Raw genomic sequence first — 16,790 nt, 5'->3', positions numbered from 1 at the left:
GTTTCGCCCGTCATATTGATAGATATTAAACTAATTACTTCCTTTTTTGCAGAATATTTGTAAGAATAAGCACGGCGTCGATTATTCGGAATATACGCTACACTTTTATCGAGATTGTGACGAATAATGGATTTTTTAACGATGTTCTATTTCACGGAAAGTCGAACGTCAAGAATCTTCTTGTTCTTGTCTGAAAGATTATTGAATCAACATTGGAGGACCCTCTTGTGCCTATGTAACGTATTCCGTCTCTATTTTTTCCAACTACATATAAGATTATACACGGTATATTTGATTATATATATTATATAGATATCATCAAATACATCTGTAATTGTATTTTATATGTTATTGCAATATACTATATAGTGTGACGATTATAATAATTCACAGAAACGGTTAGATCTTACAGACTCGAGTAGTGAACATAATAAACAGTAGAATCTAGAACTTTCTTTTCGTTACTTAGGAAAGTATGCGTACTGTTTTATTCGCCTCGTCGACGATATATCGGATATTACGAAATAATATAAAAATATTTGATAGTTGATGGGTGATATAGTTTAAATGTTTTATGATTTTCGAAGAAATCCCTGCATATGTCGCCGGAACCATGGGAGCCAACTTACGTTTTACACATCTATCGAATCAGAATTAGGATAGGTATTTATTACACCAACATGTGTAAAATATTGTACAAAGTAAACGGCAACTAACACTAAAGATTAAAATTTTAAACATCGTGTATATATTTTTAACAAAATGTAAACATATATAAAAAAATACACCCATCAACTACAACGTAGAATTAGCATACTACATATTTCTCACTTATTTTCACACTATTTATACTTGTGTACAAAACATAATCATTGTCGGACAGATGTGTGTTGTAGATACACATTCGTAGTGTATTACGAAACAAAAATTTCCATAAAATCAATATTTCAATCGAAACTGTATTTTATATCTTGACATTAATTTATTAATATATTGTATGAATAAATCATACATCAATATCGATTAACACCTTGGCTTCGGATGACGCGGATAAACGTCATTGAGATTTTCATATATACATAGATATATTTCAAAATAAATTTTTAATACATTATGGGTCGTTGGAACTATTGTACAAGACGCAATTTTTGCATTCAAGTTTTGTTTCAGAATGTAATCAGAAACAATTGTGAAATTCTCCTACATTTTCATCATTGTTTTCATGCATCTCATATAAAGAAAAAAATATTAATTTCTATGGTAGGTTACCGTGAGAAAAATATCAAATTTTTGTTTTCCAGTCATTCTTTTAAAATGAAATTTAGTAATTTAATTCTGCCTATAAAACTTCTTTGAAAAATATTAATTTCTGGAAAAAAGTTATTACTGTCTTTTTTCCCAACGTACATACATATTTTACAAAAACAAAATGCATCACATTGAAACGCGACAGGTGATATATTCTTTATAAAATACATTGAACTTTTTTATCAGCAATCAGGCAGTCAAAGACTTCGAAACGCTGCAATAATTGTTAAATAATTACTATTTGTCAAAGGTGAAGCGATGTACAAAATAGCATCGATTATTTACTTTGCTTCTCGTGTTTTCTTAGATCGACATTATTACTTATGGACATTGACTTTCTTTTTCAAGATTTCACTTCTAAGAAAAGAACTGAAGCGTTTCAACGCTTAATTATTTTAACGCAAATAACAATAGCTGTTTATAAAACACGATATTATAGAATTTCAAGTTCCTAAAAGGTATTGTATAATAATTGTCTATTGCGTACAGTAGAATTAGGTGGATACATTTTATTTGCACTTATCGTATAAATAATTATTAGTTGCATGTAAGTAGATCCCTACTATTATCATGATTATTATTGTTGCTATCACTAATATTGTTGCTATAATATGTAATAAGACTATTGCTGCTGTTATTGCCTAATGTCGCTATATAATCAATATGTATAAATATATATATTGGATTCCAGTTATGATTTCCGTTTGTGAAATTTGAAATGCAGTGTTGTTAAATAATTCATTTTAGAAATAATTAAGAAATCTCAATAATATTTAATATATCACCAATATTCTGTTTTTCTTTTTTCGTTTTTTATTGAACAGTATATCAGTACCTTACTGAACTAACATGATCTAAAGGGATTCTCATGTATACTTTTGCATAAATTATTTGTCTGTATCGTTACCAATTTTGCTATACGAGTAAATTTACATTACGTCGATGTATAAGCAAAATTGTGGAACACAGTCAATCAACACTCATCACATGATTAAAAACTCGATTGTACGACGCTCATTATTCGAATTTTTTATTTATGCGTAAGTATAGATGGTGAACATACGATTTCTGCCGTCCATATGTTTTTCTTTTCACCGTACATGAAATTATTTACGCTGACTTATAAATGAATATTAATCTATTCGTCGATATATTTTTACATAACGAGCTCATGTGCACGAGCTTACGAATAGCACGTATCGTATTCGCATACGTGATTAATGTAAAAAGAAGGTAACATTATTGTACAATAACATGTAACTGAAGCGCAATATATTATAGCATACGTCTTCATTATCGCATAAAAGAAATATATAAGGATTTTTAATTTTTATTTCAAATTTTCACAGAACTCTATTATATTTAACGATCAATTTTCAACTTAATTTTTTTTTATATACCTTATGCAAACATAATGTTTTTCAATAACGAGATAATGCAAAGCTCATAATCGATTTGAGTTTCTGCATATTAACATTATTCTACCACACTATCGTTTATGCGATTAATATTATATTTAATATAAATATACATATGTATATGACACTACATTAATTTTGATCTTGTACGTATCATTATCTTTTCATACAGAATCTGCTAGGGAGATAGAGATTCCGCTCAACACATCGCGATATGGTATTTGTGTATTTAATTTAACTAGCATAGTACGTGTCTTTTTTTCTTAAGAAATTCTACATATTGCCAACATTTGTATATTTATCATTATCATTTAAAAATGTAATGCTTCATTGCCGTGTACGTGTTACTTCCTCGTTTAATCTACTACTAGAATTTGTTATTGTTTTATATTTTAATGTATTATAATTTCGACTCGAATTCATATGAAACAAAAAAAACATTTTCTATATAACTTTGAATCGTTCACCTTTCATGACGAATTTACTAGAGGATACTATTTTCTAAATAAAAAACGAGTGCAAAGCATGAATGTAGCAATTTAAAAGCTAACACACGCACATTCGATAGAAAAGTCGTAACGTCGAAGAAATGAAAGGATACTTCTGTCCCGAATCTCAAACTTTAAGAACTCTAAAGACACTTACGTAGTGGTGGAGAGATTTATGTATTTGTTAGGAAAAAGATTTCTGTTTAACATAAATAGTATAATCGATACATTCTAAGTAACGCTGGTAGGATTTGTACATAAAATTTAGCGTAGCAATGGTATGTGTACTATTCGAAATAAGACGTTAGGTTTAAAGAAATAAAAGTCACATAACTACCAGGTCATTGTAACAATGTTAATGAAAGAGATAAATTACTGGTAAAAATATAATTTTCCAATGGTATTTTAAGTATTACCTATATTTTCTAATCGTTGCTATTTGGAAAAACAGACAAATTACTTGGAAAATACTTTATTTACTCGAGGGGCAATATAATATTCAAAGGAATATTATAGTTTATTTATATCGCTAGAAAATTTTTGATTTTAATAAAATGATGGAAATTTGATAAATATTGCTATTATAAAATAAAACACAAATGATTGATCCACTAGTCTCATTATACTTTGTTTTAATAACATCTATGTTTCTCTTTTCTATTAATATTAAACATGTTTAGTGTTACTATGACGATTCATTATTGCTCACCTCTTGAGCATTAAATAGATCTATATTATGTATATTTGAACAAAAACGCATGTAAATGTTATATTCGCATATTTATGAATCTACTGTTAAGACAAATATGTACCTATAACAAACCTGTATTTGTAGAAAAATAAAGATATTGCTCCAAAATAATTGTTGGTCCACCTTACTTCCATATTACTTACTTATAGTAATTAATAACAAATGAAGTATAACGAACAAAAGTATAGTTAAAAGTACAAAAATTATGATACATGAAGTAAAATGTTATAAAAATAGGAAAGTTCAATAACCACTCATGCACTGTTTACTTTATTCTTTTAAATTAATAATATTATATAATATTAATTAAATGTGCAGAAATATAAAATTGTTCTTCATTCAATAATATATCTAATGTTTTACACAAAATAATTATTTAAAACTCCAAGAAATACTGATAGTTCTTTGGGATCGTTTAAATTCCTTCTTTCAAACATATTGCATTTTTCCGCCAAACTACAGTATAGCCATCTCGCGGCGAATTGCCTTAACTAAAATTCGGTCTTCAGCGCCTCTAGTGGCGAAAATATGAACTATTTTCGGAGTTTGATCAGCGCCTCTCTTGGGAAAACGCCCAAGTTTGTCCTCGAATAGTTCCTTCTTTTACAGGTAGATGGCTCCGTTAACTAATTTTAATAAAAAAAATAGTGTAAAAGCTTATATTTTATGTGCAAAGCAATCATTTGATTCTAAAATTACGATCCTATATTCTAGAATTGTTTTAAAACTGAATTTTTTCAAAAAAAATAAACTGGATTTTAAGAAGAATGTGCTGCCACCTACAAAAAACTATCGAAGTTTGCAGCGAAAATAGTTCCAATCTTACTATTAGATGGCGCCACCAATATCATTTTGATGAATTACTCTTGATTTTTCATAATTAATATGATTCTACGCTTTATAACAGTACAACACATTATCGTAATATACTATTTAAACATTTATATACATTTTCATACATGTATCCGGGTTTGTAAGATCAAACATTGAACTTATAATCATTATTGTGAATAAACATAATGTAACCGTGTTTTCTCTAAAAGTAGCTTAAATTTAAATAAAATAATAAATGTATAAATTAATAAAATAATAATAGCAGCATATGTCAAAATTATCATTTTTATTAATAGTTTTACCAGGAGTGATAACTATTTTTCACGACAAACTTGGACGTTTTCCCACCGATGGCGCACCAGTACTAAAATCGTTTCCTTTGTGGTCGAATGTCGGGAAATAGCCGCCCATCTGTTTCCCCGTGAATTACAAAGCGACCTGCGTATGTCTATCTCTCTAAGGGATATTATATGCACAGGTACAGTAGATTAAACAGTGTTACGTTTGTTGTGAAAGGATATTAGATATCTTTAGCCAACAAATTTTAACATGTATAGTTTAACAATTGGCTGTTACCAGAATGTGGTCTCTATGTTTGAAAGCAAAAAATTTCTAAGCTCACCCACTCACAGAGCTGCTCAATTAGTGAGTGGAAGCCTTTCTGAATGCACCCATTTTCTTTTAATTTACAGAGTAAAATGAACACGACAAAAATAGAGATAAAAACTATAACGATGGTAGTAGGCTACTATTACGGCGAGGATAGGCTTCTAACGACTTTTAGCAACAATTTGATTTCTCTACCCTGGTAGCATTTATGGTTGGCCAACGGTTTCCAATAGTTGGGAATCAGTTGGGATATAGTTAGTGCTTTTGTCTACAAATGCCCAAATAAGGTCCTACGTTAAAAGGATTATGACAATTTGTCTACAAATACCCAATGTTGGGCTAACAATTACTATAGTTGGTTACTTAACAAGAAACTTGCAACAATAATACTACGTCGCAGCAACCAAAGCACGTCAACGCTTAAACGTTGTTCTTAGACGTTGTGGAAATCTTGTTACAAATAAGAACCTGTTGTTATACGCTAAAATGAGTTCTTTCTATTCTTATTTATGAATAATACTCGTGGTTTTCTATCGTTGGGCCATAGTTGGCCCACTGAAGTTTTGTTATGTACAATATATTGAACTTTATTAATTGATTATCCATCAAATTTGTCTACTTTAATTTCAGAAAGCAGAAATGAAAACAAATGAAAAGCTTTGTTGCCGGACACAACGACGGGGCGAGTCTTTCGACTCTTGTTTCTTTTAATTTTTAATCGATGTGATGCTGCGAGGGCACCGTTGTCACCAGACAGTTCATTTTTCTTATCCATTACTTTATTTTATGTTATGCATTGACATTTATAATATAGCACAAATAATGATTGAAAATGACGGGCGTAAAGCCAGTCAAAGCCAGTGAATTACGCATATATAAGTCGCAACGCGAGTGTTTTATTTTTCGAGTTAAAGGTGAAATGACTGTTATATGTATATTATGTGCAGTTGCATGGCGTCTTGCAGTCCGTTTGGTGATCCGTTCTAATGTAAAGCAGGTAAGTAGTAATTTAATATGGAAAGCGAAAGATCCGTTTGTACAACAGTAATGCGTTTTGTTTCATTCGTTCTATTTAATATACATTTTTAGTTCGTGTGAATTTTTGTTCCTAACAACGACGGTTATAAAACAAAGAACTGATCGACGAAGGTGACGGTAGGAAGCGACGAGGCACTAATGTAGTTGAACGTGTGCATTTATCACGATTAGACGCGTTTCGTATATAATATTTTTTCTATTTTATTTTTACATAATGTACAAAGTAATTGAATTTGAAGCAACTCAAGATGGCGACAATGGAAGTATTGGTGTTGTACGATCGGAGTGGCTTACGCTTTTAAAAAGAGAATGCATGTGGCCTCCATATAAATTAATGACAAAATTTAATAAAGCTTTACAAGGGAGGATAATGCCCGTTAATGAACGTTACACATCCAAAAGTTGAATAAAAGACTAACATTACAAAATTTCAAATAAAATATTTTTCAAATATACAAATTGGTTTTTATTTCAATTTTATTATCCAATTAAAGTATAAATCTCATATGTAAAAGAAATAATTTCCAAAAAACATTCTGAAAGCTGTTTTATTGAAGTGTACTAGAGCCAACTGTCTGCCTACTATTGGTTTACTGTAACTAGTTAAGAGTTGGCCCTACGGAAAGAAATTTTCCGTTGGCCCTTTATATTGAAAGCGACGTGGGGGCCTACATTGGATGTGAGCGTTGGCTGAGTTGAAGAAAAGGGCGACAATCCTAACCGTTGGCCAACCGATGTCACGTCAATGGCCCATCAAAATGCCAACAATAATTGCTACTAGGGTACTACTCTTAATCGGCAGAAATGAACGAAGGATCGAAGCGTGCAGGATCGAAGTAAGCACCAGCGGTCAAGATAATCGCATAATTTATATTTGTATATACAGTCACTTTACAACGCGTACTTTTGTTATACAGTGTAGCTCACAAATACTTTAGGTCAGTGAACGGCGAATGGTCGCAGTAAAGACGGTATCAAAGTAAAAAAACTAATTAAGATGATCGCTCTGCTGCGTGGGTGTCCTTCGCACGAAACAAATGACGTTGTACGGGTGTCGTCGTAACGGAAGTCTCAGCAATTCGTTTTCTCATCCCGACTACGCTGGACAATCGCTTCCCTCGCTCAGAAAATTCTGACAGCGAGACGATTCGATCGTCGAGATTTGGATAGAGAAAACATCGATTCTACCATGTTTATCTAGATTGGCAGTAGTTCTCTGGCGCGGATTAAAGTTTCCCATCGATCCACTGCCTTTTTCTCGTCAACCATAATCGAAGCAAGATCAATTGGTCGGCTGTTCCGCGTACGAATCTTTCTGTTTCTCGGTCAGCTGGCGCAGCGGAACGAACGCAAAGCGAAGACGCGAGAAACGGAGCAGTGGGGGGATAACCTAGTGGTGGGGATAGGTCCTTGACAACTTTCGAGCGGCCAATTAATCTCGCCTCGACTCAAGTGCGTTTTGGACCATTGAACTCTTTCGAGTCTTGATAGGACAGCGCTGCAACTGGCCCTTCCACGATTTCATGCGAGCAAGGGTAACATTTCTACTGATTTATTCCATACCGTTCCTTCGGATACACATGGTACTTCTCATTTTTACGATGACACGAACAGGTGTCGTCACGAGCACGCTTACGTCGACGATCCTTCGCGGAAGGATTGTGGCGGACCGAGCATCGAGACTCTGCGGTCGACAACGAGGACAGGCGTAAACAGTGACGCAAAGTTAACAATACGCGTTTTTGGAACACATTTTTCATCTTTCTTCTTCTGGTTCGCGGTAACGCTTTCGTCGAGAGCGGAGGCTGGGTATCAGACTCGAAGAAAAGTTCGTACCGAGTGTTGCAAAAGTCGACGTTGCGAAAAGAATCACTTGGTAACTTATTTTTATGAAAGACAATGCTAAAAATTGATCACCTTGGACCTGGCTGGCATTGAACATTTTTTTCTGCAGTCGTTTTTCATTGGTATTTTCATTATTGCAATATTGTAACTGCAAAAGGATAAATTCAAACATGCATAATATATTGACCTTCAGATGACCTTGTGAGAAGATACTCTTAAAAAGTCAATAAGATTTATATTTAATATACAGTGGCTGTAGAATGTATTCGTACACCCATCAATTTCCCAAAAAACTTTTCTGTGAAATTGTAGTTTCTTAACTTCTTTTTTTATAATCAATGATATTTTACATATTCTCGGAAGTCTCTACGATAGATATAGTCCAAACAACATTTACTAGTTAATATAATTTGTGACATTAACAAAAAAATGCGGAAAGTGGGTAAAAGTATAGAAGCAATAAGTATTTGTACGTTTCTTATGACGAACCATTTACAGTAGAGTTTGTAACGTAAACACATTAGTTTATTGCTCCGTGCGAATTAGAAAACATCAAATTTCCAGGAAAGTACTTTTAAACAGTTGTACGAATACTTATTGCTTCAACATTTTTAACAATTAATTGTTTTTTTCTTGTTAATTTCGCAACTTACATAAATAGCTATTTTTTTTGTAATCTATCTATTCTAGAGATTTCGGAGAAAATGTAGAATGTAATTGTTTATAAAAAATAAGTTAATAAGTTACAATTTTACACAGTTTTTTTTGGAAATTGATCGGTGTACGAATACTTTCTACATCCACTGTATCTCTGTTGCTTTTGATGATACGTAGAAGTGTTACAAAATAGAAATGTTTTGTTCGAAGAGTGACGTATTACGATGAATAAAACAATTTTTTTAAGATCATAATTCCAGAGATTTCAAGGTCATTGATGTATTATTAAATAGAATTCAGTATCTTTATTCTTGTAAGATGGTAACTGATGAAATGACAAATTCAAATATGTATAATATATTGACTTTCAGTTGATCTTTTCAGGTAAACAATTACGCATTTCTGGTAGAAACATATTCAGTAAAAATTGTTCGTTGCCAGCCAGGTCCAAAAGTGGCCAATTTCCACCACTGTTCTTTAACGTGTAATATTGCTCTAATAGCGAGTGTCTCTCTTTCGTGAAAATGATGGCATCGTCGCGAAAGCAACGTCGATCATTCGGAACAAATAATTCGTTCCGTTCGGAGCACGTTTAAAAGTGTGAAACCCTTTTCCCCTCCTAAAGAAGCGTCACCGTCTTCAAAATTCGTTTCGATATGTTGAATAGCGAGATCTTTTTGACGAATACAAAAAATCACATTTTCAAACGGGAGGATATGTAACGATATTGCTCGCAATTATTCGAATTCTCGCGCGCTACCGACGAGGAACAATTTACATATTAATATAGTCTCGAGGTTACAGTTTTCCGAGGACAAAAAACGTTTCTCTGAAGCTTCCTCGGGGGCACCGATCGCAACAAATCGACAGATATGACGAAGATATGATCAGTTCGAGAACATCGCGATTATAATACAAAAGGACTTATCAAAACTTTCGTATAAGCGTGTCTTCGAAATGAACGAACGCAATAGAAACATCGTTTAAAAATATTCAACGGTTCATCGTGGTGGTAAAAGTTGAAGACGTTACCGTGTTTCCTTCGGCTACATTTTTCTTCCCCCTTTCTCTTTAAACAACAACAACAACAACAACAACATCATCAAAGTTTGGTCGGTCGATGATAGTTTCTTCGACGAATCGAGGGAACCACGGAAACGTCCTCGACGTCGAACATTTCCAGACAAAAATGTGGTCGTATATACATACCAATTAACGACAAATTGCGTTGGCTTTTCACGTAAAAAATCATGCGTGTCGAGGATATGTATCGTGTACGCGTTTACGTACTAATTACGTACGTAAGAGTGCGGCTGAAAATAATCTTAGAATTACGTTTTCTGTTCGTCGAGTTACTTACATCTCCACCAAGCGTTTGTACGCGTTCACTTTTACAAAATCGAAAAGATCTGCTCGTCCAGCGTCGCTGGAAAAGTTCGACGATGTCGTGATCCTCGATGGTGTACAATATAGATCTGGTAATTCGATAGAAAACTTAGGCTTCACGGATAGTCGCTTCGATCGACGGGATTGGTGAGCAAGGGAAGAACACGTTGTCGCGGACATCTTCGTTTCCCGACGAGTGCAGCGATGGGCAAAATTTCATTCGAATAGAAGAATCGAATCACTTATTCGAGCGAATAACTGTCTGGATAAACTACTGTTTATCCGTCAACGTGAAATACGATTTCGTTTTACAGTTCGGATTTTAATTATTAGACTGCCGATGCTTGCGTAAATGCATATACTATGCAAATATTCAAAATACGTACACTTATATGCAGAATATATGCCAGTATGCAGATTTGTTCATTGTTCGTCGTTTATCGTACAAAGTCATTTGTACGTGTCTACGCGTTACATATATTCTGTATATACAAATATCATACGATACATAATAAAAGAATACATAATATGTTCACATATATTATTATACACGATAAAATAATCTATTATACGTGCACATACAGTACTACTATTATTTTATGCATATTGTACATAATAATTTATTGCATATTTGCATATTTAACGTGGATGAAAAGAGTACATGCACCTTGCATATTTTATTTCCTTGAATACCTGCGGTCTAATAATTATTATTGAACCTATAAAATAGAAAAGATATTCGTGTTCATTCGTGACTCGTAATCTTTATCTGGATAAATATTTTGCCCGTCTCTGAACACGCGAGAGAGAAAAGAAAAAGAAGAAAAAGAAGAAAGTCGCGGGATTTGATGAACATTTACGATTAATTAGGTCGTCCTGGCATATTCGTTAGGTCCAACGCATGAACGTGCGCGCGGTATACACTAAACGACAATTAATTCGTAGATCAGCGCGTGTCGTTATTTACAAGTGTGTTTATGTACGTGTGTGTCCGTGTAAGTTTTTCATTTTCACGCACGCGTTAGCTTTCATTCAGACATCCCTCGTCGTTGATCATTCGATTGCACACAAGCGGTACGTTATATTATAATAATTATTATTTTTGTTTACGAGAAATCGAATCGTTTCTTGTGCACCGATAATTATTCTTCACCGTGATAGAACATTTTGTTCTGACGCTCTCTTTTGCAATTAATTGTTGGTGACGACGCTAATAGAAATTTCAATTTCAATCTCAAATCATTTATACACCATCATTTATATATATATATATATATATAAAAAAGAAAAAAAAAAAAAAAAAAAAAACAGCGACATCAGACATAAAACATTATTATTATTATTAATGGCATTAAACATAATCCTCAATAGAACGAGTGAATAATAATTTAGCAGATTTTCCTACCACTCTTTTTGCTTTTTGAAACTGAATATTCTTTTATGTATTAGAAAATTAAGAAAACTTTAACTAATACATTTTTGTAGCAGGCTATCATTGCAGTCTGCATAGTTCAAGACTTGTGGCAAGTGATTAACCCTTTGATTGCGAAGGTCGTATATATACAGTATCGAGAAATATTCATATCGAATACGAAATTTTTATATTCGTTAAATATTTTTTGAAAAGTAAGACGTTCGTTGCAAAAATTGAATTTCAGGAGAAAGGTCTTCCAAGTTTTCAATTTTCATCTCTGAAACTAAACATCCTATGAATAAACTGTAAACATAAAAAAGTTTCTTTTTGTCATTCTCTATAAGGTGGTATTCTTTTTAAATTCGATTGTTCGACTGTCGGTTTATTTGCAAGACACCTGCAACAGGATCAGATCATTACGAGATCTCAGGAAAAAGTTCTTTCAAGTTTTCAATTTTTATTTTCGAAACTAAACGTCCTACGAATAAACTGTAAATACAAAAAAGTTCCGTCTTATCGTTCCGTATAAGCTGATATTTTTTTTAAATTCACACCTCTACGTCTCTTAGAATTTCCAGCAAAAGTCATCCCGCGATCAAAGGCTTAAGAGTCCGATGGTGCGCCTAAGAACGTCGAAGTTACAATTATCGTGACAGAGAAACGATACGACGCCGTTCCCCCGCCTTAACGTACCTCCGTTCTCGTCAATTCCAGTCCATTTACATTTGAATCGTACGCGGCATTCCGTGAACCCTGTATCAAGAAGAGATTTGCAAGATATCCGCTGGATAATGTATTCGTGTCGAGTGCGCGCGGATTGTCGAACGGAAGCGAAGTGTCTTCGAGGCCTGGTGCCGTCCTCGATTTGCCTTTTGTTCTAGGATTGAAATGCAACAGGACATCGTTGAACGATAGGTTCGCCTTACGTAGAATTTAACCGCGGTGTCCATTACATGGAATGTAATCTGCATAGTGGTATGTATAATATTCTATATTTATATTTATTTATATATTTATATATATATATATGTATAATAGATCTATTCCCTTGCGCATTTGTAAAAAGCCTTGCCTGCCTAGAAACAACGTTGTACGGTATATCTGTTCCGTATGATCCTGTACGTGTCTTGTTCTGTGTGTATGTGCGTGTTTTCGTGTACTTTATTCCGTGTTTTTTTTTATTTTGTTTTTCTCTACTGGCATAAATCAACAAGTCCTTTAAAATACATTCCTCTATTCTGATAATCCACGATCGTTAAATCTCTCTACCGAAACACTCAAACATAACACCGATTTATCGTTTCGCTTTTGTTTTTTTTTTATTTTTCTCTTCTTGCTATGTCTCCCGCGGTAGCCCGCACTTCGTTCCGCACGTCCATTGATCTCTCGATCTTTTGTTCATTCTTTTTTTTAAGTCAGTCTTGGCATCGTAAAACATTTATAGGTGCTTCGATATATTAACTTACAGAGTAACGACTAACGATTATCGATAAGTCCCCCCCCCCCCCCACCCCTCCCGTGACGCGTCTCAATCCGCAACCTCCTATCCACCGGAACCCCAGGCATGTTCGTTCCTCTCGTCACTCCTCGCGTCGATATTACAATGTAACCCCCTTCCCCCCTCTGTTATACGTATACGCTTTAAATTGATACATACATACATCATATATACTCATATGTATATTAATCTCGTCACCTTAAAAATATATTATTGTCCTTCGATGAGAACGTAGCATTGAACGCGACGCTTCCTTCTAACTTATGCCTCCTTCACACTTCGTTACGACCCGTTCGACGAACTTAGGCTCTCTGTCTTTACGCTATTCAAACGAAAATAAATATAGGAGTTTAGCCGGCTACATCGTTGGATCCGTGGCGCGATCGTCGATTCTCCCCTCAAAGAGTTCCTTAGTATCGGCTTTGGCAGGAATCGCGTGTCTCATTGTCGGGTTATCGGGTCCACTTTCCATTCGCCGGTCCCGCTTCCGGTCCCCACGATTCGTTCGAGGCCGATGGCTCGTGCGCCCGATCGCGGTTTCCTACCCTCGGAAACGAACACTTTCCAAAGGACTTCCCCTCGCGTTTTTTCGGATTTCGTTTTTAGGCTGATGCTAACTCGTCGCGGACAAAGGCGTCGTCCATTCGACGAGCACGGCCGGAGGCGACGTCACGTTGACGATCGTCGTTTCCGGGGTTCGTTATCATACGTCGTTGTCGTGACATTGCTCGATCTTCCGCCTCGCCAGCTGAAGCCGTCGTTTGTCCACCACGAAGTCCGTCACGCAGCCCTTGATGCCGCGGTGGCCCGGCTTCCCGCCTACGAACAGCTTGCCGTTCGTTGTCAGCAGGCTGGTCTCCGTCGATATCTTCACGGGCGGGAAGTCGTCGATCTGTATCGTCGACGCTCTTCTTCTCCTCGATGCTCTGATGAGGTGGAACATGCCGTCGTCCACTCGTTCCTGAAACGTGATATCGATGTTTCAGTAGGGACACTACATAGCGACACTACGAGTGGTACAGACGGTAAGTAAGATGGTATCAGAGGATGCAAAGCACAAGATGATAAGGTTTCAAATATATTTGTTTTGGAAATTATTTCTGTGACTTTCCGTAGTAAACTTTGAATTTACTTATAAAGGGAAACTGTACACGGACTGTCTAAAAAGAAACCGAATTTTTGCTATAAAAAAAAAAAGTACAAGTAAAGTTTTTACACGCACGTTTATTTACTCAAAATAATCTCCCTCTGCGTCAATACAGCGTGTAGACCGCGTAATTAACATTTCGAAGGACCTTTGCAGCTCCTGTTTTGGTACTCCGTTTAGTATCGCGGTTACAGCGGCCTGAATCTCCGAAATATTGCTATAATGTGCCCCTTTCATTGGAATTGGCATTGTTACCTTGGATCATTCACCCTACTCGCCTGATCTGTCTCCCTGCGATTATTTTCTTTTCCCAAAATTGAAACTTCCAATGAAAGGAAACATTATAGCAACATTTCGGAGATTCAGGCTGCTGTAACCGCCGTATTAAACGGGCTACCAAAACAGGAGCCGCAAAGGTTTATTCCTTCGAAATGTTAATTACGCAGTCTACATGCTGTATTGACGCAGAGGGAAATGTGGAAAAACTTTACTTGTACTCTTTTCTTTTAATAGCAAAAGTTCGGTTTCTTTTTAGACAGACCGTGTATATATTAGTTGGGAAACTAAATGGCGAAACAATCTGCGTAGTTCGTTATTAATTGACGTAGAAAAATTAACGGTTAAATATTTGTTCTTAAACTACAGTTACAGATGATCGAATATAAAAACATAGAATTAATTTCAGCACCTAATAAGATTGTACGTTAAGAGTAATACATTTGGAATAATACATTGTCTAGTATATTGTTAGTTATAATACATTACAAATTCGATATCTTAAATAAATAAAATTTACATTCCTGTTAAACAAAACGCACGTTCTAACGTATTACACAACAAAAAATGTATAAACTGAATTATGGTCGGGTGTGCATTGTAATAATGAATAAAGTACTATAGTGTCCGAATATTAATGCGAGTCACTGTAAATTGATTCTTCTCATCATTCTGCATATAATATAAAAGCTATGGAGATGGTTTAGTAGATGATTGATTAAATAATGACCACAGGTAAGAGAGGAAGAATTTCGGGCATGGAAATTTCCAAATGTAAATACAAACCTTGCTCCTCAAGGATATCTGTTCGTTCCTGCTCTTGTGTGTAAGGACCACCTGTCCATCGTGCAACGACAGCATAAGGTGTTCGACTTTTCCTCTTCCGATCCAGGCAATGAGACCCTCCGAGTGGGTCGTTCTCAGTCTCAGCTCGAACTTGTTCGACTGTTGACCTCTTCTCCTAAAATATCGTTTCCTTCAGTTGCTATTTGGTACACGAATCTTTCAACATTGATCTACAGTGCCATGGGACCAGGACATTACACAAACAGGCAAGCATGACACCCAAAGAGAAAAGTAAAAGTATTGCATGTCTACTATCCCCTTCGAACCTGCTTCCTTCACGACCATTCAAGCTTTCGCTTTAAGGTTAACGCTTTAACGACCGGTAGCCTCTTAATATGCTTTTTGCTAGAACAATCAAAACTTTGTTTTCTAATATTGAGATAACATTTAATGCTCCCATAAGTATATAAATATTAATCGAAAATCGATTCTAATAGATACAAAAAAAAATATACATGTCGAATCGAGTAACCTCCTCCTTTTCGAAGTCGGTTAAAAATAAGGATTGAATAGTACGAATGTTGTAGAAATGAAGAGTATTATTGAATTTAATTGTCCAATCGCTACTGGTTGGTAAAGAGTTGATACTCAAACAACACAGACGATAATCATTGAACGAAATGAATTAGTTGAACGATGAACCACTTTTAGGTAACATCGTCCTTGGAGGTTTGACTGGCCAGGTCCGAAGGGTTCGTCGCTGAAATTTTCTATTGAAAGAGAATAGGGATCATTCGCGTGATGATACATGGACACAAGGAAGACGATAGCTCCCTCAAACGAGTACACCACAGCCATTCTTCCTAGAAACTTACTCCGTGTAATCGTAACTCTCGTAATCGTAGTCGACGTCCTCCTCCACGTCGTAGTCGGAGTAGGACTCCTCAGAGTACTCGCCGAGGGTAGTGTTAGTCGAGTTAGTACTAGTTGGTGTTACATAATCAGAAGGTTAGTGATACTTTGTTCGTAAGGATTCTAGTCAGTCTACCGTTACTAATATTATTGGACAGCCTAACTTGGTGCCCCTAATTGAGGAATACCTCAAGAGGTGTGCTGCAGTGATCTAAGAATATATAACGGGACTGTTTCGAATTGTCTGATCGGTTTACCTTCTCCCGTTGCGGTGTCGGAACTGTAGGAAGTTGTCGCCTTTGAAGCGTACCGGTCTCTCGACTATCTCCGGGGATACGTCGTAACCCATGACTAGAAATACAGAAGAAAATCATAGTCTTCGTTTCTTAATTGTTGAAGAGGCACATCGACCTTAATTTTATG

General features: G+C 35.2%; 2 protein-coding genes across 6 annotated transcripts in view; one reads left to right on the top strand and one right to left on the bottom strand.

Moving 5' to 3' along the window:
• LOC128872384 (myelin regulatory factor-like protein) overlaps positions 1–4,064 on the top strand; it is a 90,603-nt gene extending 86,539 nt beyond the window's left edge. For all 3 annotated transcript variants that reach the window (XM_054115018.1, XM_054115019.1, XM_054115017.1), the window contains exon 18: positions 53–4,064. In XM_054115018.1, the coding sequence (XP_053970993.1) occupies positions 53–127 (75 nt within the window). In that variant the 3' untranslated portion in view covers positions 128–4,064. The remainder of the gene's footprint in view (positions 1–52) is intronic.
• A 3,232-nt stretch (positions 4,065–7,296) lies between these two features.
• Positions 7,297–16,790, bottom strand: part of LOC128872383 (agrin-like) — a 543,175-nt gene continuing 533,681 nt past the window's right edge. For 2 of the 3 annotated variants that reach the window (XM_054115012.1, XM_054115014.1), the window contains 4 exons: positions 16,625–16,718; positions 16,331–16,438; positions 15,456–15,630; positions 7,297–14,207 (listed from right to left, as the gene is read on the bottom strand). In XM_054115012.1, the coding sequence (XP_053970987.1) occupies positions 13,950–14,207; positions 15,456–15,630; positions 16,331–16,438; positions 16,625–16,718 (635 nt within the window). In that variant the 3' untranslated portion in view covers positions 7,297–13,949. The remainder of the gene's footprint in view (positions 14,208–15,455; positions 15,631–16,330; positions 16,439–16,624; positions 16,719–16,790) is intronic. The other variant, XM_054115013.1, reaches the window with a different exon arrangement.

This window comes from Hylaeus volcanicus, chromosome 2 (assembly GCF_026283585.1).
Source record: "Hylaeus volcanicus isolate JK05 chromosome 2, UHH_iyHylVolc1.0_haploid, whole genome shotgun sequence".
Lineage (NCBI taxonomy): Eukaryota > Metazoa > Arthropoda > Insecta > Hymenoptera > Colletidae > Hylaeus > Hylaeus volcanicus.
This window is presented reverse-complemented; position numbering and strand designations above follow the sequence as displayed.